At 46.6% G+C, this 24028-nt stretch overlaps 6 protein-coding genes and 1 long non-coding RNA gene across 10 annotated transcripts; 4 read left to right on the top strand and 3 right to left on the bottom strand.

Moving 5' to 3' along the window:
* Positions 1-2008: 2008 nt before the first annotated feature.
* On the bottom strand, positions 2009-2473 carry LOC147186320 (uncharacterized). Its single transcript, XR_015099246.1, has 3 exons — positions 2441-2473; positions 2271-2359; positions 2009-2076 (listed from the first exon to the last, which is right to left on the bottom strand). It is a non-coding gene; the product is annotated as an uncharacterized LOC147186320 (long non-coding RNA).
* Positions 2474-2877: 404 nt separating this feature from the next.
* rad51ap1 (RAD51 associated protein 1) lies at positions 2878-5362 on the top strand. The gene is made up of 9 exons (XM_086103310.1): positions 2878-3190; positions 3268-3317; positions 3737-3830; positions 3900-4012; positions 4081-4146; positions 4218-4295; positions 4353-4505; positions 4935-5054; positions 5136-5362. Exons 1-9 carry the CDS (start codon positions 3174-3176, stop codon positions 5261-5263), a joined length of 819 nt encoding a protein of 272 aa, XP_085959436.1. The 5' UTR covers positions 2878-3173; the 3' UTR covers positions 5264-5362.
* Positions 5356-9034, bottom strand: ada2b (adenosine deaminase 2b). The gene is made up of 10 exons (XM_086103304.1): positions 8804-9034; positions 8052-8371; positions 7444-7663; positions 7164-7374; positions 6788-6915; positions 6633-6723; positions 6459-6567; positions 6112-6269; positions 5707-5909; positions 5356-5630 (listed from the first exon to the last, which is right to left on the bottom strand). Exons 2-10 carry the CDS (start codon positions 8338-8340, stop codon positions 5543-5545), a joined length of 1497 nt encoding a protein of 498 aa, XP_085959430.1. The 5' UTR covers positions 8341-8371; positions 8804-9034; the 3' UTR covers positions 5356-5542.
* A 781-nt stretch (positions 9035-9815) lies between these two features.
* On the bottom strand, positions 9816-15391 carry atp6v1e1b (ATPase H+ transporting V1 subunit E1b). Of its 2 annotated transcripts, none has more exons than XM_086103312.1 (10): positions 15243-15391; positions 12802-12873; positions 12236-12301; positions 11781-11890; positions 11553-11619; positions 11384-11473; positions 10966-11034; positions 10800-10894; positions 10641-10728; positions 9816-10239 (listed from the first exon to the last, which is right to left on the bottom strand). In XM_086103312.1, the coding sequence occupies exons 2-10, from the start codon at positions 12832-12834 to the stop codon at positions 10177-10179; spliced, it is 681 nt and encodes a 226-aa protein (XP_085959438.1). In that variant the 5' UTR covers positions 12835-12873; positions 15243-15391; the 3' UTR covers positions 9816-10176. The 2 variants fall into 2 exon arrangements, with proteins under 2 accessions (XP_085959438.1, XP_085959437.1); XM_086103311.1 differs by lacking the exon at positions 15243-15391 and adding an exon at positions 12986-13150.
* LOC147186316 (uncharacterized) lies at positions 13560-16669 on the top strand. The gene is made up of 3 exons (XM_086103313.1): positions 13560-13711; positions 13983-14128; positions 15266-16669. Coding segments are annotated over exons 2-3 (642 nt in total). The 5' UTR covers positions 13560-13711; positions 13983-14127; the 3' UTR covers positions 15907-16669.
* Positions 16670-18724: 2055 nt separating this feature from the next.
* Positions 18725-20376, top strand: spic (Spi-C transcription factor (Spi-1/PU.1 related)). 3 transcript variants are annotated; one of them, XM_086103307.1, is made up of 5 exons: positions 18725-18885; positions 18977-19064; positions 19148-19260; positions 19332-19437; positions 19696-20376. In XM_086103307.1, exons 1-5 carry the CDS (start codon positions 18835-18837, stop codon positions 20127-20129), a joined length of 792 nt encoding a protein of 263 aa, XP_085959433.1. In that variant the 5' UTR covers positions 18725-18834; the 3' UTR covers positions 20130-20376. The 3 variants fall into 3 exon arrangements, with proteins under 3 accessions (XP_085959433.1, XP_085959434.1, XP_085959431.1); XM_086103308.1 differs by having other exon boundaries at positions 18811-18901; XM_086103305.1 differs by having other exon boundaries at positions 18820-18885; positions 19335-19437.
* Positions 20377-20885: 509 nt separating this feature from the next.
* On the top strand, positions 20886-23184 carry spi2 (Spi-2 proto-oncogene). Its single transcript, XM_086103314.1, has 5 exons — positions 20886-21047; positions 21113-21197; positions 21280-21350; positions 21668-21767; positions 22735-23184. The coding sequence occupies exons 1-5, from the start codon at positions 21045-21047 to the stop codon at positions 23040-23042; spliced, it is 567 nt and encodes a 188-aa protein (XP_085959440.1). The 5' UTR covers positions 20886-21044; the 3' UTR covers positions 23043-23184.
* The last annotated feature ends 844 nt before the right edge of the window (positions 23185-24028 follow it).

The following is a 24028-nucleotide window of genomic DNA, read 5'->3' as shown; positions in this document are numbered from 1 at the left end:
AAGGACAATTTACCACAAGGCGAAAGAGTGCCAGTCAGTTTGCCGTGCAGCGTTCAAGCGCATTTCTCAGTGAAGCATCCACGCTGAACGCACCATTAAATCATGACAATTACACACGTCATTCGGCGCGTTATGGAAGCCACAGCGAGCGCCACATTCCGTCATCACCGTTAGGCAATATCTGAATGCTCACACAGAATCTGATTCGGGCTATTTGGACCTGACGACTTTGACATTTGTGCGCCCCAAACGACAGGCTTGCGTTTCTCTATCCAGGCGACTAATGATTGCCAGGTCGTGACTTCTCTCTCTCGTGTGCTCGTGAAAAAGGAAACAGAAGCAGGAGGAGGCCTGCAGTATGTGCATTCGATAAGGAGAGTTTTATCGCTTCTTTTCAAAAGGTGGCGAGGCGATGAGCTCCTTGAGCGAACAAGAAGAAACCCTCGTCGAGACAAAGGCCCCGGGGGGCGAGGGGGCCTTTATCATCATCAGTATTCTATTTAGACAAGAATACATTTTCTATTCAAACAACCACACACACACTGAAACAGCGCTTAATAAAGCCAGTTTAGCTTCATGCTAAGATACAATGCAAAATGCCAATGACGGGCTAATGAATAGCGTCTGTGCTAACCTTTTTACACAACAGATACAAATGGTGGAGCAGCACATAGAGGCAGACAATATAAACGATACATCGAGGCGTGGATTATTTATTTGTTGTGAAAAATGACTCATCACTGCCAAGGCTCACACACCATCCACACAAGGTGCATTGAACTAAAGCAAACACTGTCTAATTATTTCTCTCATTACGTCTTTAGTGTCTGATGTTATGACGCAAAAAAGTATAGAAAATTATTTACCTCATTAAAAAGTAAAGTGCAACACTGTCCCTTCATCTAAAATGACAATCAAAGTGATAATGTGTGACTCGTCACGAAACTTCCTCCACGTTCCCGTCGTCTTTCACAAGGGAAAAACAAAAGCCGGGATGCAGGAGGTGGAACCCCGCCTGCTCTGGGCTCTCGTGTCTCACTGCGGGCGTCGATTAGGATTACATCGCCGCAGCGGCACATTCAATATTCAGCCGAATATGAATTATCTATTATACATGACCGAGGCACAATGTTGCCGGCGTGTCGCCGTGACGAGCAGAACGCTTGCTTGCTCGCCGCTTTTCTCCCCTTCCTCTGTTTCCATATTTGGACGCCTTGTGTGCATAATAAGGCTGCTGTGGGGCGCATCGGTGCACCGGTGTGAGATAATAGCACTCCTTTTTATTGTCACAGAGCTATTCATTAGCCATCCATTAGGTAGAACTGGCAAGCAGACATGACGAGTCGATGGAAAGTGCATCAAGCTCACTCGCAAGCCCAGCTGAAAGCGAGCTGTCTACAAAGGGAGCATCGGTGGGCGCACACATCGGAAGGAAAGGTCCTGAATGGCTACGAGATGGGTGAAATTCTTAAGCAGACATGAATAGTCGATGGAAATCCATCAAGCGCATGAAAATCATCAAAAGACATGACTATCGTAAATAGTAAACACTGCAAGTCGATGGACAGGTTCTCTTAAACGCATGAGCAGACACTACTAGTTGATGGAAATCCATTGAGCACATGAAACTCATAAGACATTACAAGTCGATAAGACGGGCATAAATTGCTAGAAATCTATCAGGCAAACCCACAATTAGACATAACTAGTCGATGGAAATCTATTTGATGTAAATAGGAACGAGTCAGTGGAGGAAAGAAGGATCCCGATTGGTCGTTAGTGGAAAAGGGCGGGCCTTGCGGCTCCAACAGGCAATCAATACCTCAAAATCGCTCTCTCGATGTGGTGAAACTCACAGACAGACATTATTAGGGACCTCATTTCGAGCATCAGGCATACCCTTCAATGAATGACAACTCTTCATAAATCGAATAACTTAAGTGAAGGGCGGACGTGACTACTTTTTAGCACAACTGCATGGTCATCAGAATACAAAAAGTGGTGCTTACCACTTTTTTTGCTCCATGCAGTCGTATAATGGTCGTTCATCATGTCTATGTCCTGCAGGAATCCACCCTGTGAAGAGGAAAAAAGAAATGTAGACACCGCAAGAACGAAATACTCTTCTCAGGTACTATTGTGCTTGGATTCATCAAGTCCAACTTTGCGTCACCACCGAAAAGAGATAATGAGCAGATTCTCTTGAGATGCTTCAGCGTCACCTGGTGGACGTGGGCTGAATGGAATTTTGATTTGAAGCAGGATCATACCTTTTTGATGGTCCTGAATGCAGCTTTGGGGGTGCTCCCAAAGAAAAAGTTCGACGCTCTGGATCTAGTCAAACAAGAGGCTGTCGTGGCTGCAGAGAAGAAGTGGGGGATTGAGGATATCAGGAGTGTTTGCCGCAGATTGTCAGGTGTATTGACCCCCTCAATCTCACCTGGAAGCTCCAGGGTTCGTTCTTCCTCAGGTGATACAAATCAGGCAGGCGTGAAACTGCAACAAGTTAACACTGACATCTAGTGGTGAGCAGCTGAAGCGACAAGAAGCCTCACAACTTGCATAGGAATGAAGACATTTGGAACGTTGTACACTTACCTCATCAACGGCGGTCAGAAAAGACGAGATAACATGTTCACGTTCGAGTTTGGGAGCGAGAGTTCAGCCACACAAGCCAGTTTGACTGAGCAGCATGACTTTTGTAAAAACGTATCCATGAAATTAATGACACTCTCAAGAAGTCATGTGTCAAACCAATTGGCTTTGAAAAGGCCATTTAAGGGACTATCAAATTTAGGATGCCATCACTGTGGACATAAATGAGACGATCATACATACAAAAAAAATGGCTTTATTTATTCACTTTAACATACACGCACACGTATTTTTAACTTACTTCATCAGTTTGAACGCCAGAGTGAGCTATTTCACCACAGCAGCTTTGACACTTAGCTGCACTACCGGGGCCAACTGATCGGATGTGGCTTTTCGTCACTTCTCCTCCGTTCTGGCGGGTTGGCTTCAAAATCAAATTGACAACAAAGCATGTCAAGGATCGTTCTCAGGTCGCCGCAGTGCCCTAAAATCTTTTCTCTTTATTTTTACTTGAGTTAACTCATCTAATATCAACGTTGTAAAGCAATCGGGTTTGCCAGTCGAAAATCTTGCGTCAAATGGATCGACCGGCAAGGTTTGTCAACACGCCAAGCGAGCCAGTTATTGTGCTAACGTTCCAACTCGACATGTTTTACATTTTCTTCAACACAGAAAGACCAAGAGCATCAATTACTGCGAGTCCAGGGATCTTGACGACGACGGTCGGTGAAATTGTTAAAATGTCATCTTGAACAAGGAACGCAGTGTTGACGTGTGTAGTACGAGCCATCCACACATGCAAACCAGCTATACAGTATTATCTGCAGGCATGCCAGTACGATCAAGACCACCCCCCCCCCCAAATGAAAAGAAAACTTGAAAATAACTCTAAAGACTAAGATTAAATCTGACCAGGGTTAATGTACATTACAAAAAGGTTATTGACGTGTTTGCTGGCATTCATGATTTTTGCTCCCTCGTGTGGACAAATGGGTAATTTTCAGTGTTTGGACGTCATTAGACAGCGTTGTCTTGATTGAATATTCTATTCATCCTCAACATGTCATGGCACATCAAAAATGTAATCGAAAATAGACTTAAAATTCACCTTGTATAAATAAACTTGATTCTTAAATGTCAGATGAAGACTTCGCCTGTGTGAAGCCCCCACCTGGCAAGAAACTCAAACATCAGGAGCCAAGGAACACACCAAGCCAAGAGAGCAACAAAAGCAGGTAAAGCAGGAAACAAAATGAACGACGAGAGCAAAACTTCCAGTTGTATGACTTCTCTATGACTTCCAGAAAAGCTCTAGACCAAAAGCTGATGACTCGAGATCTGGAGGCAGCAATTACCCTCTCCTTGCTCAATAACATTAACACACACGAGACGAAAGTAGCGCCTCCTGCTGGTCACGGTACGATGAAGTGTTTGTGTGAGTGTGAAAAGCCTTGAAATAAATTAATCGCTCACTGTGGTTTCCAGCTGACGAGAACATTGATCCCGCTGACCTTTGGCGCTCCAACTGCAGTGTGGATTCATCACTTTTGGGTAAAAGCTTCATCTATTTATTTTTTTTTTAATAGAAAACAACAAAGTCATTGAATTCAAATTTCCTTCAGGCTTGGATAAGATCTCAAAGGAGAGGCACAGGAAACGCCCTCAAGACGATGACGATTATGACCCCAAACGGACGCGTGGTAGGCCCTCCGTTGTGTCCTTGTTGGACGCAATTGTGTGTCTCAATACGACTGCAGTTTCAGATTCGGAGAGCGAGGAGGACATCAGTGAGGATGAGGAGTTCACCGTGAAGAAGAAGAGCCAGAAAAAGAAGGAGAGTGACCACCACAAGCGTTCCGGCAGCAAAAAAGAAAGACAGCCACCCAAGCTAAAAGCTCAACCCCGGACAGGTTCGATTTGATTTCAATTTGTTTTACAGGAACAACAAAAAACAGCAATCGGCGCCCCTTCAAAAGGTTGATGATTGTCGATGTATGGCGGCCAACTTTAAGTATGGTATTTGTCTAAATGTGAAATCCTCAATGCATTTCACCGTAGTTCCTTGACGTCAAGATGCCACAAGATGGTGGCAAAATGCAATTTTTAGCTAAATCGAACTCCAACGCAGTTCCTCCTCGATGTTACAAAAAGAGCACCAAACTTAAACTTTTTCCTTTTGGCATGAGCACAAAAAAAATGAAGAGGACAATCTGCAAATATGTGACAAGTGAAATTCGACCGGCCCCGCCCCTTGGAGACAAGTGAATTCCAGCCTGTGTTCAGCGATGTTTTGTCATGTTTGTTTAAAAAAAAAAAAACTTCGACACTTGTCTTTTAAGCATCTGCACCGCACCCTGCGCCCACGCCGAGAAGCCTCCCAACGCTTAAACCCGCCGTATCCAAACCGCCAGTCTCAGTCAGTCCGACAGAAGGCAGGATTCCTAAATGGACCCCACCAGGTTCTTACAATTATTTCAAGCATGAACGTGGAGAGGGAAAAAAAAACTAAAGTGTTGTGAATTTTCTGCTTCACCTCGCAGGTCAAATTGGAAAATGTCCACCTTCATCCCAGAGTCCTCCCGCCAGGTCTCCCGGGCAAGGCCTTCGTCTGGGACTGTCCCGACGTGTTCGAGTCAAACCGCTGCACCCCAGCAACACGGCCACCTGATCATCTGAGGAATGACAAGTTTCTCTTTTTTTAACACGTGTAAATTATGAAATTGTTTTCTACTTTTGTTGGATGAAAATAAAAGTCAAAGATTTGTAATTATTCTGGTTCAATCGGCCAGTGAGCTTGATGTCCTTTTTATTTGCTTAATGATTGGTGGTGGTTACACGGTGGGTCAAAAAGTTGCCTATGTGATTGTTCAGGCCTGACAAAGCTTCACCAAAGCGTGGTATCAAAAGTCATGTCCATTAAGTGTTCAAAAAAGATTCCGCTGGGCTCTCAAGAGTGAGCCGAAACAAAAGCGTCCCATTTCCTCTGCCACGCGGCCAGTCCGGCGTCCTTGAGCGGCGCCGGCAGCGAGCTGTACCTGCGGGGTCACGAGGAAGCCGAGGTTAGCTGACGCCGCCGACATCCGACCGCCCGCGACCTGACGCGCGCCTCACCTGAGAGAGTTGCGTGCCAGTTCCTTCAGCGTGCCCACGTTGGCCTTCATGCCGCCAAGGCCCACAAAGGCCTGGTAAAAGTCATAGGACAAGCCCGATGTGCCGAACATGGACGGGTCGTCTGAGCTGATGACCATCGGGTGGCCCTCCGACATCAGCACTGCGGCCGGGTGGTTGCGCAGGTCCGAGACCAGCTTTAGGACCTGCTGGGCACATTTGCCAAGGCATTGGTGAGAAAAAAAAAAAAAAATCACCAAAATGAAATTGTTAAATTTAGATTTTTTTTATTTTTATACTTATCGCATCACATAATAGCATATAAAAATTAGGAATAGTCATTGTGTGAAATGGATTGTCAATGAATGGCAAGGATGAGCAAATTGAAGGCTGGTTGGTGTACTGGACCTGGTTGGAGATGGGGCACACCTCCACCGCCACCTTCCTCTGTCTGGACATCTCCTTGGCGAGCGGGTGGCGCGCCAGGGCGTAGCCGTGCCCGATACGGCTGGTGTTAAACAGGAGGGCGTCCATCATGTTCTGATCCGCCTCTGTGCCCTCCCTGTCTGCAGAGTGTCAAGCGGAAGAATAAAAATTCAGTCACAAGGCAGGAGTCAATTTGATATTATTGTCATACAGATTCATTTTGGGGGGGAAAAAAAATCAGCTATTAAATCGCAGTTGTAATATTGAGGGGAAAAAAATTATTTTCCACCTCAGGTTTGAGCCGGCTGAAAGGATCTCCATCAACCTACCGGTTTCACCTGCGTGAAAGAAGTAAGGCAGGTTGACACCCAGCTGGGCGGGCAGCTCCAGCGCGTCCCGGAAGTACCAAAGCGGACTGCCGGTGTCCTCCCTGCCCACCTGCCATACAAGAGCAGAGTTACCAAATGGGTCACCTCGCGACGGCCGAAAAGCTTGGTTGCTACCAGGTCAAATCCCGCCACCACGTCGGGGAAGTCCTTCTGCAGGGCCGCGGCCTCCTTCACGGCCGCCTTCACCTCCGCCGCGCTCGATGACCTGCAAGCGCTACACGGTTTGAGTGGTGATCCATCGGAATGAAGGCATTCTGGCCTGCGCGTACCTGTGCACGGCTATGATGAGGCGGGCGCCCAGGAAGTCCGGGTGATCGGCCACAAACTGCTTGGTGACGTCTTGAAAAGTCTTCAGCGTCCACATCTTGTCGTGGACGGTTCCGTCCAGCTCGTACGTCTGGAAGGAGATGCGAGAAAAACATCACGTGTCGTCTTGCTCGCTTCTCAAGCATTCACACAGTGCATGCCTTTCACATTTTTGCACCAGCCAAGACCTCAAAAAAGAAAAATCAGAAAAGGACATGCTGGCTGCTCAGCATTTACATAGTAAATATCGTTTTTCTCAACATCCATAGTGAGAATATTTTTGGTGACACCCTCAAAACAATATCAGTCACGAATGCCGAGACAAGAGCAAAAACAGACCTTGGACAGGCCGTTGCGCAGCTCCAGATACATGACGTTGTCTTGGTGCAGCTCGTGCAGGCCCTGCAGGAGGCTATCCCTCAGGACGGGGGCGTGGCTAACCAGCCCGGCACTGGCAATGAAGGCACTCTCGAATTTGCTCCACGCAGCGTTCTGGTCTGGGTACTCTGCGTCCGGGTCGTCGGTGACCAGCGTGAGATGCCGCATCAAGCTTGAAAGCCATCAAAATTGAGTGAGCTGCTCCTGTCAGGGAAATGACGGGTTGGTGGGCGGGCGGTACCTTTCGTCGAAGGCGTTGAGGTCGCTCTCTTTGGCTCGGAGTGTGCTGAGGAGCTGCCAGTAGAAGCAGTCCCAGCGCGGGTACGGCCGCCGCTGGGAGAAGACGAAGCGCACCGAGTTGTCCCACGTGAAGCAGATGTAGCAGTGCGGCCGGTACGTCACGTTCTTCACCAGCCATTCGGCACTCGCCAGGGACGTGCTGTGGATGTGCAGGGCGCCGCCTGCGGGTGACAATGCTCGTCTCTCAGCATCCGCACAGGCAATAAATATTCAGCATTCCAGAACACACAATAGCGTGAGTGTGAATGCTGATTCCTCAGCATTTACGCAATAACCATTCAAGCACAGAATAGTGGACATGCTTGTCTCTCAGCATTCACAAATCCATTTTTATACTTTAAACAATGCGTAGGGTTCTCAGGATTCACACATTGTTGTCGTTTTCGATCGAGTGGAGATGCTTTCCTCTCAGTCCTTTAAGGCACAATGTGAAGATGAATGAATACTCCTAAATACATTTTGACAAAAATGTGTTGGGACATGGACACATTTCGATGCATGGTGGCGCTGGTGTGAAGGCACGTGTTTCGCTCGGCATTGCGAGGTCACCTTTGGGCATTTCCTGCAGCAGCTTGAAGACAGGACTGACACGTATGAGGCTCCGGGCCTTGAAGAAGTGGACGGCGGGCGGGAAGGGCTCGGCCGCCATCTCGCGCTCCTTCAGCCGCTGAAGCTTGCCGTCCAATCGCAGCTCGGCCGGCGTGAGCGTCGCGTCGCCGCCCATCTGCTTGGACACCTCCAGGCGCATCAGCAGGTCCCGTTGACTCGGGTTGGGCATCCCCACCACCGCCGCAGACAGCCACAGGAGGGTCACCGCCAGAGTGAGGGAGGTGGCCATGCCCTTAGATGCCACTCGAGGGCGCTGTTCACTACGAGACAGAGGACAGGACAATTTATTGGGGTTGTAATTTGCAACTGCACTCACTGAGCAAGTTGATTAGATGTAGTTGCCAGGACAACCTAATTGTTGTATTAAACGCGTGTTAACACATTAGACGTCAGCTTCACACAAAAGACAATGCCAATGCATTTCAGTCCTATTGCTCAGGAAGAAAAAAATTCCGGTATTTCACATTTTCAACCAGGCACCGGTAAGTAAACTCCGGAGCACAACCGCATCATTCACAGCCTGTTTTATTGGATACAAAGACTTCTGGCGACGGTTTCCATGTGGATTAAGCGCATCGTTTGAGTCAACAAAACGAGGAATTCGTTGAAAGCGCCTGACATTCCCCGTCGATGAGACCACAGCGCCAAAAAGCAAGGCAAAAGGCAAAATACAATTTTTCTCAAGTACTTACAAGAAGTGGTGTGCTCACTCCGCCGTCTTCCCGCAAGACTGCGCTTGTTCCTTCCCTGCCAAACAAGTCAGCACAACACTGGGCGCAACGGAATTATTGACGCATTTTTGTCTGACAAATAGCATGTGATTAACGAGCCTCGCATGAATGGACAGCGTGGCCGGATGAGTGCATGCCCCCGTGCGCGCGACGACAAGCATAAAGTGTAGCCCGTACACCAACACACACACACAGGCGCGTAATATTACTAATGATGGCGCGAGGGAGTGAGGCTTCTCAGACCACGAACTTGCGGTTGGGGTTGGCGCCGAAGAGGGCCACTCAGATGTTGGGCATCATCTGGGGACATCGTGACACACAAAGCAGCAACACATCAATCGGACAAAAGAGGGATTGTTTATAAACGCTGTTGGAAAATGATCAATACCACATGACACACACACAATTATACATGCGTACGCACGCGCGCGCGCGCACACACACCGGAGAGAGACAGCGAGAGCGACAAATGGAGAAGCGTATGTGCTTCGCTGTGCATGTGGCAGGGCACGGGGCTGTGTAGGGGAACTGAGAGTCAAAATATGCAGATTCGAGTTTAATCAGAAATGGGGAACAAGTGCAATAAACACGTCCCTGCAGTGCGACCCTGGCCGAAGATGATTCATGTGACAACAAAAGTCAGGAAGGTTCTGGCACGCTGTGTAACTACAGTTATTAGTAGCTTACGGAGGCTAGGCTGTTTCACCCCCCCCAAAAAAATATTATTTTGCATATAAATTCATTTTTACCTATTAAGAAAAACAGAAAATTCATCATTTTTGATGGATTTTAACACAAAATTGGCATAACTTACAGTTGTGCTCACAAGTTGGAAGACGTGAACTATCTAAAGGCAACATGAGCAAGTGCTCAGGCAAAACTTTTTTTTCCCCAATGGGATTTTTTTTGAAAGACAAAAGACGGTTGAGTGCATGCCCTCGTGCGTGTGCGCTGCGAAGACAAGCAGAAGGTGTAGCCATCACCAGTCATTTTATTATGATATTGTACATTTACAACACATGACACACACAATTTCTATGGGCTCGCTCATATACAGACAGAGGATCCCCTTCTGGCGGAACAATAAATTAACCTTTTAAACATTCTAACTTACTTGATGACGGTCAGAATTCAGCAAGTAACCCCGTCCCTGCTGACATGTAATGTGTCATGGCATGGCGGGAGCTTTCCTTCATGTACAAAGGAACACATCAACAACACATCATACACACGCACATAAAAATAATAATAATGGTGACAAAGCACCCGCTTTTGGAATGTGACCCAAAACAAAAGAAATTGAAAAGAATCCAGAAACGCTGGAGCGAGGCTTCTCAGTCCATGAACTTGCGGTTGGGGTTGGCGCCGAAGAGGGCCACTCGGATGTTGGGCATCATCTGGGGACATTGCAACACACAAAACAGCAACAAAGCTTTTGATCTCTTTGCAAGAAAAAAATGAAGTTTTTTTTTTTAACAGAAAAAAACTTCATAAAATACAAATGTGCATTTTTTAATGTTTTCAAAACAAACGGAAATGTTTTGCATACATACAGTACATAGATTCCATAGTGGTATCCAAAACACAAGAAAATGGACATGTATCCTTTCAAATCAAATCAAAACTAATAAATGTTTTCAGTGGCAGAATATTAGACATCCTAAGTGAGATTTGAAGGTTATTTTATGACACATACGGCCCATGATTTTCATTCTTGACTCGATAGAGATATTTTCTTCTTTAACAAATGTAAGCGCTGACAGCATTTGTTCGCAAGCATGAAGCGATTTGTTGTTACCTGCTGAGCCAAGAGGTCCAGTCGGCTCTCCAGCGTGTTGGCCACTTTGATCTTGCCGTCTCCGTTGTAGAGTTCGATGCCTCCGGAGCTGTCAAAGCGCCAACTTGGTTATTTGCTTTTAGTGTCGAAAGCCCCGAAAAGCGACTCGGCGACACTCACACGTCCGGATTGAGGAAGTTGTCGCGGTCGATGCGGACCTCCAGGTTGTTCTTCACGGCAGCCTTGTAGATGGGCAAGGTCCTCTGGATGGAAGCCTGCGCGGGGACGAGAGGCGCGACGGCGTCAAGCGGAGCTCCGCAAATGAACGATGACAATGACGACTCACTTGCACTAATTGGACGTCTTGCTTACGACATCGAATGGTCACTTTGGGCTCCAGCAGCTGATATAAACCCTGAAGAAAGGAACTGGTTTTACAAAGAGTCATTTCTGTACCTAAATAAAGTTTGATTGACTGATTGATGTATGTTCGATGTGTGCCCTTAAGGGGCGTGGCCTAGTAAGTGACATCAGGGACTGGCGTTGGATTCACTGATATTCCAGTGCAACGGAGGGTGGGGACCCTAAGTGGACTAAATAATACCTGTACCTCATTTGTACTTTAATGTGCATAAAATTGCAAAATAATGTTTTATCCACCTATTCCAGATAATACAATCGAAATCATTACATTTTAATGCAGTGTGTGTGTATTATTGTTCGTGGCAATCGTGCCATTGAGGATTTTAAGAGCGCTCCCTGACCTGGAGGATCAAGCCGTCAATCAGCGCCGAGTACCTGGCAGGGTCTCGCGCCACATTGGCGAGCCGCTGACGGGCCTCATTGAGCATGTCCTGAAAGGAAGAGACCCCAGCACACGCATGTTACACAATGAAAACCCAATTCAGTGTCATTGACGTTTGCGTGACTTACAGAGATCATGTCATCGCGGGCCTTGAGGACCTTGAGGCGGGCCTGGTTCATCAGGTTGGACATTTGGCTGTGAATCGGACACACACACACACACAGAGGCTCGCTTTAGCGCCTTAAGTGGCCGTTGTTGTGCACGCGCAGGGCGCAGTTGGAAGGCACTGTGCCGCACGCAACAAGGAAACACAATCACGGGCAAAGTGGGACCCGCACGGTGCGAGCGCCGCTCACATTTTCTTCTGCTGCTCGATCTGCTTCTCCTTCTTCTCGTAGTACTCCATGATCTTCAGACGCTGCGTTTGCACCAGGCGGCCCTTCTCGATGTTGAACTCCTCTTCGGCCTGCAGGGGGAGCCGCAAGTACAAGAAAAAAAAGTACACATCTCGTTCTCTGGAACAAAAAGTGAGCTACTATTCATCTCTTTCAAAACTTGGTGTCTCCTCGTTACAGTAGCCACAAATGCACTCATGCAATTCGCTAAAGTCTTCCACATTTGTGAAGATACTATATTTATATATTGAGGGATGATCAAACATTACTGCATCAGCGAACATGTTTGTTGTCGTCTTGGACACTTGATGGCTCCTATTGACAATCATTTGTCTACATTTACTCTTGCCTCCCTTTTGCATTTCAAAACATCACAAATGCATTGAAACAAGCCAAAATGGACTGAGCCATGGTACCTTAGCGTCAATCTCCTCCGCCTTCTCGTTGGCCTCCTGCTCGATGAAGGCCATCATGTGCTTGATCTGTTGGCATGAAGGAAGAAAGCCTCAGCATTTTTTTTTTCTATGAAGTGTTTCAACTCATAACTGGGATGCTTAGTGACACAATGCTGTTCAGTGGCTGCTTTTCTCACAACAGTGAAAAATGTCACGATTTATTTCAGTCACTAATCATGAGTGGAACCATGAACCTTGAACAGCTGTCACAGTATGTGGCGTTTTTATTTCCTCTTATACCGGTTCTACACAGCAGTTCCTCATACAGCCTCTATCATGTGATTGTCATGTGGATGAGGATGACCCCAACATTGCACGTTTCGCGGTAACACCCGAATCGGGCACAAAAAAAAAAAAACCTATTTCAGCATTAACCTGTTGGAGTGGCTCAATGTCAATGAGGAGGATGCTAGCGGTATACACCCAAGGAAATGGCATCGTGAACCAAGCAAAACGAGCAATACAGCATCTTTGTTGTACAGTAGTTGTTTTCAAAAATAGAATAAAAAAAAACACGTCTTGGTTACCTGCTTCTGAACATCGGCATCGCTGAGCGCCATGGTCGCAACTGCTGCTGCTGCTTGCTAGCTAGCTCGGGCCTGCCAATCAACGCACACACAAACGTAAAAAAAAAGCTCATTGAAACGTAACATTACAACACAACTCTTGCGTTATAATTGACCGACATCAACAACAAAATTTTTAATTCACCCGAAAATGATGCAGACGACAAATGAGCTAATTCCAGGCGGTCGTGACTCGAAAGAAACGTCCTCCGTACAAATTAACGATCAGCTGACCGTCGAAGTCACGTGTTGTTGACTTCCTGCTTTGTGGCCAATCAGGCGCGAGGGTGACGCGGAAAGAAAGTGACGTTTCTATGCGTGAACAAATCTAAATTAAAAAATGAATAGAAAGTGGTTATTTGTGTGAAATTAAACATACAAAAAAGAAAAAAATATAAACAATATTACATCAGTACTTTAATAGTACATTCGCAATGTGTTTTGAGTCAAACACCATCTAAAGTACACAATTTAAATTCAAATATGAATCGTAGTATTTTTAATCATACTTCTCAATGGGTTTTGAAATTAAAAGTACACAGTAACTACGTATTTCCATCATATGTGATGTATTAACTCACAATTGTTATTGTTTACACTTAGGTTAAAGTCTGATTAAGAACTCCCAATTCCCCCCCCCACCTGGAGTCACCCATGGCAGATCCACAGCCAAGTGTTATGTCATGGATTTAGAGGGGAGGGTGGATGAGAGAGGGAGAGAGCTTGTACATTGTGTTATTTGTGTAGCAGATACCTCGCGTGCATGTCTGCCTGCCTGCTGCTCGCCTTGTGTGACTTTGTGTCTTAATTCACACGGCACTTTGTTCTCCAAACACCCTTTGTCGTCTAGCACCTCACCAACGACAACCAGGTATGCTCAAGTGTTTTCTTTGTGTGGATAGAAATGTTTCGGCAAGTCATTTCAATTAAGTAAAAGTCTCCCTTGTGTCAAGAATACACTAGTTAGCTTTCCGTTCATGAAAACGTGTGCTGTGCAAGTGGTAAGAAAGGTCACTCTGGGTCATTTCAGTCCAGTGAAGGGCACACGGTAACCTTGCACTTGAATGAACGTGTCAGCTACTCTGTGGGTGTTGTTTGAACTGAACAGTTTGTACTTGTGAATCATGTCTCTTTCTGCACAGGATGGAACCAACGGGAATCCAATTAAAGCCAAGGTGGATCACAACGCGTGCGTGTGCAGGGATTAACATGTGTGCGTGCGTGGCTAACTTCAATCACTAAATTGACGACCACAACGTGGAGTCACTCAATCCTGTTTTCAAAAGAAGTACGATAACAAATAATTTTGGGAATTAGATTGGGTTTTCATATGTAGTAAAACTCAAAATTTGCACTCAGGGACTGTGTCTGATTTTTCTCTCTCCCAGGGCTAACAGGGGACAGACTGATAAATAGGGGTGGGTGCTGAGAAAAAAAATATATATATATATTTTAGAATATGAAGAAACAAAAATACTTCGCGAGGGCAACTCAGATTTCTGACATGGCTATTATGCCCCCCGGTGGTGAAAGTGCACATCAAGAAGCAAAACATTTGGCTGTGGAATTGTAATTATGTTTTTAACAAGCAGAACATGATAAAGAATTTTTTGTTCTCCTCGTTCAAAAACACATGACAAACATTTTGTAAAGCTGTAAAAATAAAATAATCCCCACTGATAGACCCCTAAACCAATCTGCAGTTGAGTAAATAAAGTGCAAAAACTAGCAACTTTGCAGCTGATTTTTTTGGCCTAATTCAATAGCAAGGGAGCTAAGATAAGTGATGGTAATTACGTTACAAGATTGATGTTTATTATGCTCCGATGCAAAGTAAACACAAGGCAAACACGCGGCAAACAGAGACAGCGGGCGATCGCCGCGTCTATTCTGGGCTCCGGGCGGCCGGCTGGCAAATACTTTCCACAGTCGCGGCGTAGTCGCGACACACAGGGTGAAGAGGTGTCACCTTTGTGTATCACGCCGGAGGCACGCACATGGAAACTTTTAAACTGAAGGAAAGTCTTACAATTAGCCCCGCGACAAGCATGCATTTCCCTTGGATTAAAAATACACGCAAGTACATGTGGAACAGTTTTGGTGACAAATTGATTTGTAAGCGTCCTATACATTGTCCAACATGCAAGGTCATAGACTGACACTCATGGTGATGGCGCGTAATATTATTTTAGCCGAACAAAGTTATTTTGGAAACATTGAGATGAAAACTGCAAGATAAGTGATTTTTCTATTAAATGTTTCTCATTTTCCATAACTGGAAAAATGGTATCTCACTTTCCAGGCTTTCCAGGTCTCGTGGGAACCCTCCCTGACTATTTCTGATTCAAATGCGTATTTGCCATCCGTGACCATAGTTTCTAATTTTGTCTTCCACTACTGACCTCGATCCATTGCGTCCCTGCAGTGGCCATTCTGGAGGGGAACGCCCCAGTCGAGTCCGGCGGGGGGTCCGCGGGCGCCACCCCCGCCGTGCCACCCCTGAGTGCCAGCCCCTGGCAGAGCGAGAGCCTGCTGGCCGAGTCCTGGTCCACCATAGGCGACGTGGACGCCGAGGACAGCAAGAGCCTGGACAGCAGCGATGGCGGAGCTGCAGCGGAGAACCTCTCGTCCAACTCGGACATGGTGCACCTGGAGGAGGCAGAGGAGGAGGAGGAAGAGGAAGATGAGGAGCTTCAGACCAGTGTGTTAGACCTGCAGACTGCAGAGGCGCTCCTGATGTCGTCGGAGGAGCCTCAGGCACAGTTCACGCAAATGCTGCCCCCCATGGCGTTGCCCCCGCTGCCTGTCTTCAGGCTGGAGCCGCCCTCCACTACCTCGACGCCGACGCCCTCCACCACAGCTGCCGAAGAGCCCCCATACACATCCCCGGGCCTCCTCCCACCCTCTTCCATACTCCCACCGGCGGTCGCCCGGGATGTCTCCTCGGAGGAGGGGTCCAAAGTGGGGGGCCCTGTTGATCTGCCCGTGCTGCTGTGCGGGGGTGCCGCTTTGGTCGCCGTGGTGGGCGTGATGGCATACGGCGTCGTGGCCTACTGCAGGAAGTAGAAGAAGAAGAAGAAAAAAAAAGACTATGGCTGTGTTCGGAATCATTCACTCATTCCCTACCCCTCAGTCACCACATAGTGAATTTTTTATAATGGACCTGACACCCATGTCACTCACCAGGCTAGGCAGCACCTTTTAAAGCCACATGCACTCAAAAGTCACAGATACTACAGTAGAATGTAAATATGGCAGCCTCAGGTGGACAAAAATAACACCATCGTATGCACGTAATTGTGTTTTATGATGCAAAACCCATTTTCATCTGATTGTAGTTAGAATAGTTGATTATGTAAATATTCGATAGCGACACCGCTAGTTTTTAGAGGAGCATATTTCACAAAATTAGTACAATCGCTGTGATGTTATGTTATTCGTTTTACACTTTGCGCCACGACTGATGAGTGTGAAGATCAAAACAACACCCCAAAAACAGAAAATCGTCCGCGTAATAAGGCATGGAATCTTCGGTTGTTAACTACTTTTCGAAATTATGCAGAGGGCACAACATAGGGAGTGAACTTTCATGCACTATAAAGTTGAACAAGAGACTCAATAGTGGACCGGGAGTGATTCAGAACACAGCCGCTTTTATTTCATGTTCACTATTACACTTTGCCCTCGCAATCCAGCAACATGACATATGTGGGCATTCATAGTGGTTCGATGGTTGTGTTTGTGCTACCTCAGCTCACAGCAGAGCTCTTGGCCTTGACAGTACCAAACATGTCGCGCATTTCAAGGAATATAAATGACTTTTCATGTTGTTGTGCCTTTGTGTCTCTCCTTCATCATCAAACTTGCAAATATGTCAGCATCCACATACTCTACGATGGCAAGTCACTCAAAGGCCCCTGTCTTAGAAATCAATTATACAAATTTGTGTCTTGAGATTTGGCTTCACGTTTGGTTTTTTTTTTTTGGGGGGGGGCAGATCAGACCCATTGTTGGGACAGTTTTTTTTTTTTTTTGCTTTTGACAAGGTTGGTCAGAGAATGAATTAAACTATCTCAAGGCATCGTTCTATTTTCTCCTTCATAGGTGCATAACAGAAAGAAATGGGACTTGTTCAGCTCTTCTCTGCCCACTGCTGGCCACTCTGCCACACTGCAGCATTACAGCCGCCGCCCCAGTTACCTGCTTTTCAACTTTCCCATCAGGAAGAAAATACATTGTTGTGGCCTTTCTCGCGTGTGTGTGCGTGTATACGTGTGTGTGACTTTCTGAGATTAGCTCTGCGACACTTCTTCATTTTCACACCGGGTGACTGTAAAAATATTAATGAAGAACAATGGTTTGGACTGTGCGTTTGTGCAAGCAGCTATTGAATCAAGAAGAGGAAGGAACGCGCTCGCTTCTTTGTTTGGACTGATGGCGAGAAAAAAATAAAAAAACACACACCAGAACATGGACTGCAACACATACACCCCCAAACATTTTCTATCCTTCTATTTCCTAAAAAGATGAAGTGATAGATCATCTAATAAGTCAGAATTTCACGGGCTATTTAAGCCATGCACACACCCCCACCCCTTCCACTATAAAATGTCAAAACAAATGAAAACAAAGCTGTCACTCATGTTCACCGGCAAATTTAACTACCCATTCGACAGCTTGCCCCCAAGAGATAACAACGTGACACCAAAAACACCTGCACACAGCCGTCACGCTTCAGCCGCCGCCTGACACATTGCGGTCGCTTATTTATGGGGGCGTACACCCCCCCCCCCCCCGACCCCCTTCTTCCCGAAATGGAAAGCGGGAAAGATGTGTTAGAGCAAAGCTTTGTGGTTCTTTGTGTAATCAGCCGTGGCAGGAAACACGCACGCACATTTGCATGCCTGCACAAACAAGCACGCACAAGTGAGCGGGGCAAAGGTGTGGGAGCACAAGAAGACGACATTGTAATTACTAAACACAATAAGGACATGTCACATGCGGCTTTCCCCACTTTCCCATAATCGCCTTTTTTATTCATGGTGTAGGCCTGTGTGCACACTGAACGGGCCTGAAAGGGGAACTTGGGCACCAAGTCGGTTGATATTTAAAACGTGGCGCCGGAGATAAATGGACTTCTCAAAAAAAAAAAAAAAAAAGTGTTTTTTTTTTTTGTTCCACCCCTCACCCCAAAAAGAGGGCGCACCCGCTGTTGCGTGTTTGACATATGGGATTTTGTTAATCATTCACTTTAATGGGCAGCACACTTATCATGCCCAATTGTCGCCGGAACGCCGAATAAGTGGACAGTAGGAAGACGACGCAACACAGGGCAATAGAATAAATACTAATCCAAAAATGGGACGAGTACGGGTGGTATTTTTTATCAGGATTTAATTGAGGGTAAACGGTTAGACTACGAACAGAGTAGAGCTACATGACAGCAGAAAAAAACTAATATGTACATCTATTTACTCATACAAAAGAAGAGAAGCATAGGCAGGAAGTAAGAGGGATTGGCCTTGCCGTTCCAATAATTTTGCAGCGGACTGTGTGTATATTTTGGAAAGCACAAAGTAAATGAAGTCATATTAACAATGGATTTTCCCTCCACCTGTTGTGGTTTTCATTCGAAGGCAAGCAGCAGTGGTTGAGGGTGGCATGCAAATTTCAGCGCAACAGTTGTGAGCAGCAAAGCACAAAAGACAAAATACTTTCGATCAATCTGCGGGCTCAGATTCCAAGCACAGAAAAGATTCATGGCTTTGTTTTCTTTTCATCTGGATACTGGCATATCTACTCTCTCTGTGCCTCCCAACAACACATGCGTACGCACACACACACACACACACGCACACACACAAAAAGAGAAGTGTATCATGTCTGTGTTGTATTGTGACGTTAACGCATTTAAATTGCGCGTCCTCTGACTATTTATGCCAGTGGACGGCTAGCGGAAAATGTTTCATACCTGGCCAAGGTTGGCGTCCACCGATGAGGGCAGAAAACCCCTCGCTCCAGGGCCACGCTCACACCTACAAGATGGTGAGTGCACACTTTGGTTAGTATACGATGCACTCGTCCTCAATACATGACATGCTCAGACATTTCATCCGTCCAAACGATGATCTTGCAGCACTGCTGGGACAACGACATCAACCAACACTTCCAGGACGCCATCGACGTCATGCAGCAGCATTCCGCTCATCCCTACTACAACTCAGGTATCCCATCAAGGGACGTGTACATTTCATACTTCATTGGTTCATATTTTAAAGACTGTTTTGAGTGATTTACGAGCTTTCAGAGTATGCATACTACGACACTCTGGGCGCTCAGCAGTGTCAGATCTCCTACTGCCTGGTTGGCCCCCACACTGACATGCCGGCCCACAGATACGACTGGCACAATTCCAGCGCAGTAAGTCATTAAAAAAATTTTTTTTTATATACAGTATATATAAAAAAAGATGACTAGGATTCTTGGCTCAGCAGCAGACATGGTCCCAGGTGTTGCCCGACGTGCCTTCGATCCAAACCGAACCCACTCACTTCTACACATCCCAACACCTCACGCCATCACAAAGGAACAGCAGAGGTAACTAACGCACGTGGCTGCATGGCGGTTGTCCACTCACACAAAAAGGTGTGCCGGTTTAATGCCCGCATCAAGTGGGTGACGGGATGACAATACTAAAGGCCTCATTTTGAAATTTCAAATATTTTTTTAACACACAATGAACTTTTAAAAATAACATTTTTAAAATACCCTCGTAATATACTGGAAACCTAAAAGGTATTCACTATACACGTTTAACTTTGATCTACTTCTTATGTTATTTTGGCTGGAACGTAGGTCGCAAGAAGCTGCGCCTGTACGAGTACCTCCACGAGGCCCTCCACGATCCCGATATGGGCGACTCCATCCAGTGGAGCGACAGCGAAAGTGGCACCTTCCACTTCGTGTCCAAGAACAAGGAGCGTCTGGCCGAGTGCTGGGGCCAGCGAAAGGGCAACCGCAAGACCATGACCTACCAGAAGATGGCGCGGGCGCTGCGCAACTACAGCCGAACGGGCGAGATCGTCAAGGTGCGGCGCAAACTCACCTACCAGTTCAACCCCGACGTCTTGCACAGGTTGGGCTCGGGGCGGGCGTCGAGCGGGACCCCGCCCAGCCCGGCCGCCGCGCCAAGCTACTGCGACCCGGCGGCGCTCGACTGGCAGAGCTGGCACGAACAGTGCCCGGCGCAGGACTACGAGCATGCTGCCGGTTTCACCGCACTTTGTTGAAATACTTGACAAACTTGATGGCATCCCCACCGTCTGCAAAGGACATCCGCCAAATCCAGCGGTATCGTCAGTCTAATCGGTGATTGGCGTTTTATTTCACGACATATCATCATCGGAATGGGGCCCCGCGGACGAGAGAGTTGTCTTTTTACCACGTTTCGAGTTCAAAGTTAGCAACTTGTCCATGCTCCCTGCAAGTGTTTTCATTTTGTAATTTGTCCCATTCAATAAATGGCTGAAAGGACAATCGGCGACCATGGCTCTTCTTTTCGCGTGGCTCAAGCCGCCGCATATCTGAAGCTCGCGCCAGAGTCAAGTTTTGGCTCTCAATTTTATGCAAAATATGAGTTGTCAAGAATGGCCGCACAATAAATGAATTTGTGATTTATACAACTGCTGCGTTCCCGACTGACTCGATGAACCAGTTTGCTCAAAGAAAATGTTCCTGACCTCACGTGACTTTTAAAGATGTGGGTTCTTGAGAATTTTTGTGTCTCGCCTCATGATCGACACGTCGACTGAATTTTCATGTTGAGAACCGAAAATGTCATTGTCAAAGAACAAGTCATTCAACGACAAGGAAAACCAACTCCCTTTCAAGAACATTATTTAAACACGGCCGTTGTGACTTTCACGACACATCCTGTGAGGAAAAATATGGCCGCAAGTGTGTTTTTCCTGAGAGTGGCGGCGGGCTACAGACACGGCCTTATCTGGCCCAGAGGGGAGGATGTGGTCAGCTCTGGGGGGCTTTTGTTGACGGGCTGACTGGCTGCTACTGCTGCTGGCATCGTTGCGGCACGGAGCCCATTGTTGCCGCCGGGCTCACGAACCCTCACTCCCCTTAGGGGAGGTATAAGAACAGCAGGCTGACATACTTTTTACTCGATATTCGGGCCAACTGGACGAGCAGCGATGGTAATGAGCAACGAGCAATCTCTTTCTCGCAGAATATCAAAAATTGACGTTCAACTCTCCTTCAGAATTCGTACCAGGAGGCTCAGTCTGATTTGGAGGTGATTTTAGAATTCCTTGAGGAGTACCACAGACAAAATAGGGAAAACAACGGTTCGTTATGTTGTTGTTGTTTTTTGTTTTTGGGTGGGGGGGTAACATAATATGTTGCACATGTGATGGTGCATTTGTGCAGGTGTGCAGGAAGATGCAACCAGTGTGGACAACGACACTTGGGAGCAATGCTGGAGGCCTTGTGAGCCACCGGTGAGCATTGATGTTATTCTAAAATTATTGTCGTTGTTTTCAAGATTGAAGACATTTTGCTGTATTTTCTTTTTCATAATACGGTGCGCAGTCTTTGCTATCGTTTGCTAAAACACTGCTGTCGCTAATAAATAAATAAATAGAGCATCATTTTGATTAAAACAAAATGATATTTGTAAATAAAAAGGTGACTCCCTTCCTCCCAAAAAAAGCTCCATCAATCAAATCAATTAATTGCCCGGCCCTACCGTGGATGATATGTGTCAAAACATGAGCTTATCTTCAACTCCGATACTGTGGTTTTGCCTGTGCGCTAGAGCATCCCAGGTGGCCCCGAGGCGGTGCCATGCGAGCCCTCAGCCGCCTCCGTGACCACGAGACAATTAAGCAAACAACAGGCTTCGGTAGCAGGCAGCGGTGAGTTCTGCTTTTATCCTCTTACCTCTTACGGTTATTGCCACGGGAGCTTGTCGCCTCAGAGCAAAGATATCATAAACAATGCATGCATCTATTTTACATATTTATGAGATAACCGCAGTGTTTGCAGCGACCGTCTCGCTCGCTATCAGGCGCGTTATTTTCTGGGAATTGCTGTTTTGGAGGAAATTATTAACACTAAGCAGCGTGGGCGCAGATGTTGTTTGTTACGCTGTCAGGAATATATTGTCGTTGAAACCTGATGCCTTCCAATTTTGGTGACTAAATGTACCAGCCTCCAGCATATTTGCATTGGCAAGTGTTACAGTCTGGAAAACCTCAGCTAAAAACCCACAGAAAAAAAACTGGTTCGGACAACAACTTAACAAATTGCAAAGAAAAGGCTTTGTCTGTTAACGGCCACGTCAGCAAATGGCAGACCCACTCGCCGTCTTTTTCAACATTGGTTCTTGAGACTTTTTTGTGGGCCTACTCATGTGAAAACATACCGGCCCAATTTTCCTGTTGCCGAGTGCAACTGGGTTCGGTGGCAGAATTTAAAGCTTCTGGTTCAGCTTTGACTTGGAGGAGCAGAGTTATTTGTGTTTTAATGGCGAGTCATCAAATTACACTCCCATGCTGCGCATACATACAACGCTGACAACTCAAAATTGTCGCAACTTAGCATCTGGATCTAATTTGCAATCTAAAGCTTCAAAAAGCGCTTCAGAGCAGATCTTTGGAATTGTTAACATTTGTCATTTCTTGCTTATCATTTTTGATAGGCAACATTTGCTTATCAAAAAAAACTTTTATTTGAATAACAAGGCTCTGAGAATGACCTGAACAAATATACTACTGATGATATATACTTGAGGGAATTGACTTCTATGACATTTGTGAGCTTTTACGAGCTAAAAATGTAAAAAAAAAAAAGAAGACACTGACCAAATATTGCGTCTTGCAGGTAGGAAGCTTCGCCTTTTTCACTTCCTCTTCGAGATGCTTGAGGACCCCACGATGGCCCACTGCGTATCCTGGGTGCCGTCGTCCTCGGGCGTCTTCCGCTTTTCCGCCCGCAACAAGGACCAGCTGGCAGCGCTGTGGGGCCAAAGGAAAGGCAACAAACGACCCATGACGTACCAGAAGATGTCGCGTGCCCTTAGGAACTACGCCCGCTCGGGCGAGATTGTCAAGGTGAAAAAGAAGCTCACATACCAGTTCAGCGAGCACACGCTGATGCTGCTGCACAAGCGTCACCGTGAAGATCTGTAGCGCAAACCGGGCCTGAACTTTCACTGGAGCAGACATCTTCGATTGTCCGTGCCTGGAATCGACCGACGGTGCCGTTAAATATCAGGTCGACATTGTGTGCGTCATCTCCAATAAAAAGAACATTTTGCTGCTTGAACCAAAAGGTGTCACTAGAGTCCATCCGACCGGCACTTAAGAGCCCCCCTCACCCTCCCCCCACCTCACCCCGCCCTCCTTTGGTGTGCTTGTGACCTCATGGCTAAATCACTCCTGTGATGCCAACTCTCCGGTGCATTGCCGACAATACCAAATGGTTTGGAGCTCTTTGCGGCCCCTTGCCCACATGATACCCGCCCCCTAAGCCCAGCATTTCACGCAGGAGCCCCAGTTATAAATGGGCCAGCGGGGGTCCTGAGTGTGACCAAGAAAGGCCACATACCGTCAACTTGATAAGTACATATTATCTTGGAGATTTTGAATGTTGCCTTTATCGCAAATGTTTCGCCGACTGCGTTGGGACATGCGAGCAGCGGGCTGTGAGACAGCGTTTGTCAGAAAGCGATAACGGAGACACCTTCAGGTTTCTCCGCCTCTCAGACACGGCCCTCCTCGCAGATGGTCTGCCCATCTAAACATTTAAGCATATAATCTGCAGAAATAATTACAATTGCCGCAAATAAAATTTGTAATTTCCCCATTGCGGGACAAATAAAGGATATCTTATCTTATCTTATCTTAAATAGGCCCCTGGTCTTGTGCTGCGGGGGCGGGTCAGCCTGGGCACTGTAGTTTATTTTCAGTCCGTCTCGCATAGACCAACCATCCTTTGGCTATAAATAATCTTGAAAGCCACCACTGAAAGAAATCCTTGACAATACACTCAAAAGGACTGCTTGGGGTGCATGTGAAGAAAAATCGACCCAAGTGTCGAGTAACATAATTTGGGTGAGAAAGCTGAGCAGGCGTTGTCTTGCTTAGATCCTTTTTGAGAGTAACTCGTATGAAAG

The sequence above is a fragment of the Hippocampus guttulatus genome, chromosome 22, assembly GCF_054856545.1.
Source record: "Hippocampus guttulatus isolate MCC_2025c chromosome 22, RoL_Hgut_1.0, whole genome shotgun sequence".
NCBI lineage: Eukaryota > Metazoa > Chordata > Actinopteri > Syngnathiformes > Syngnathidae > Hippocampus > Hippocampus guttulatus.
Note: the sequence above shows the minus strand (reverse complement) of the source record. Positions and strands in the feature narration are given on the sequence as shown.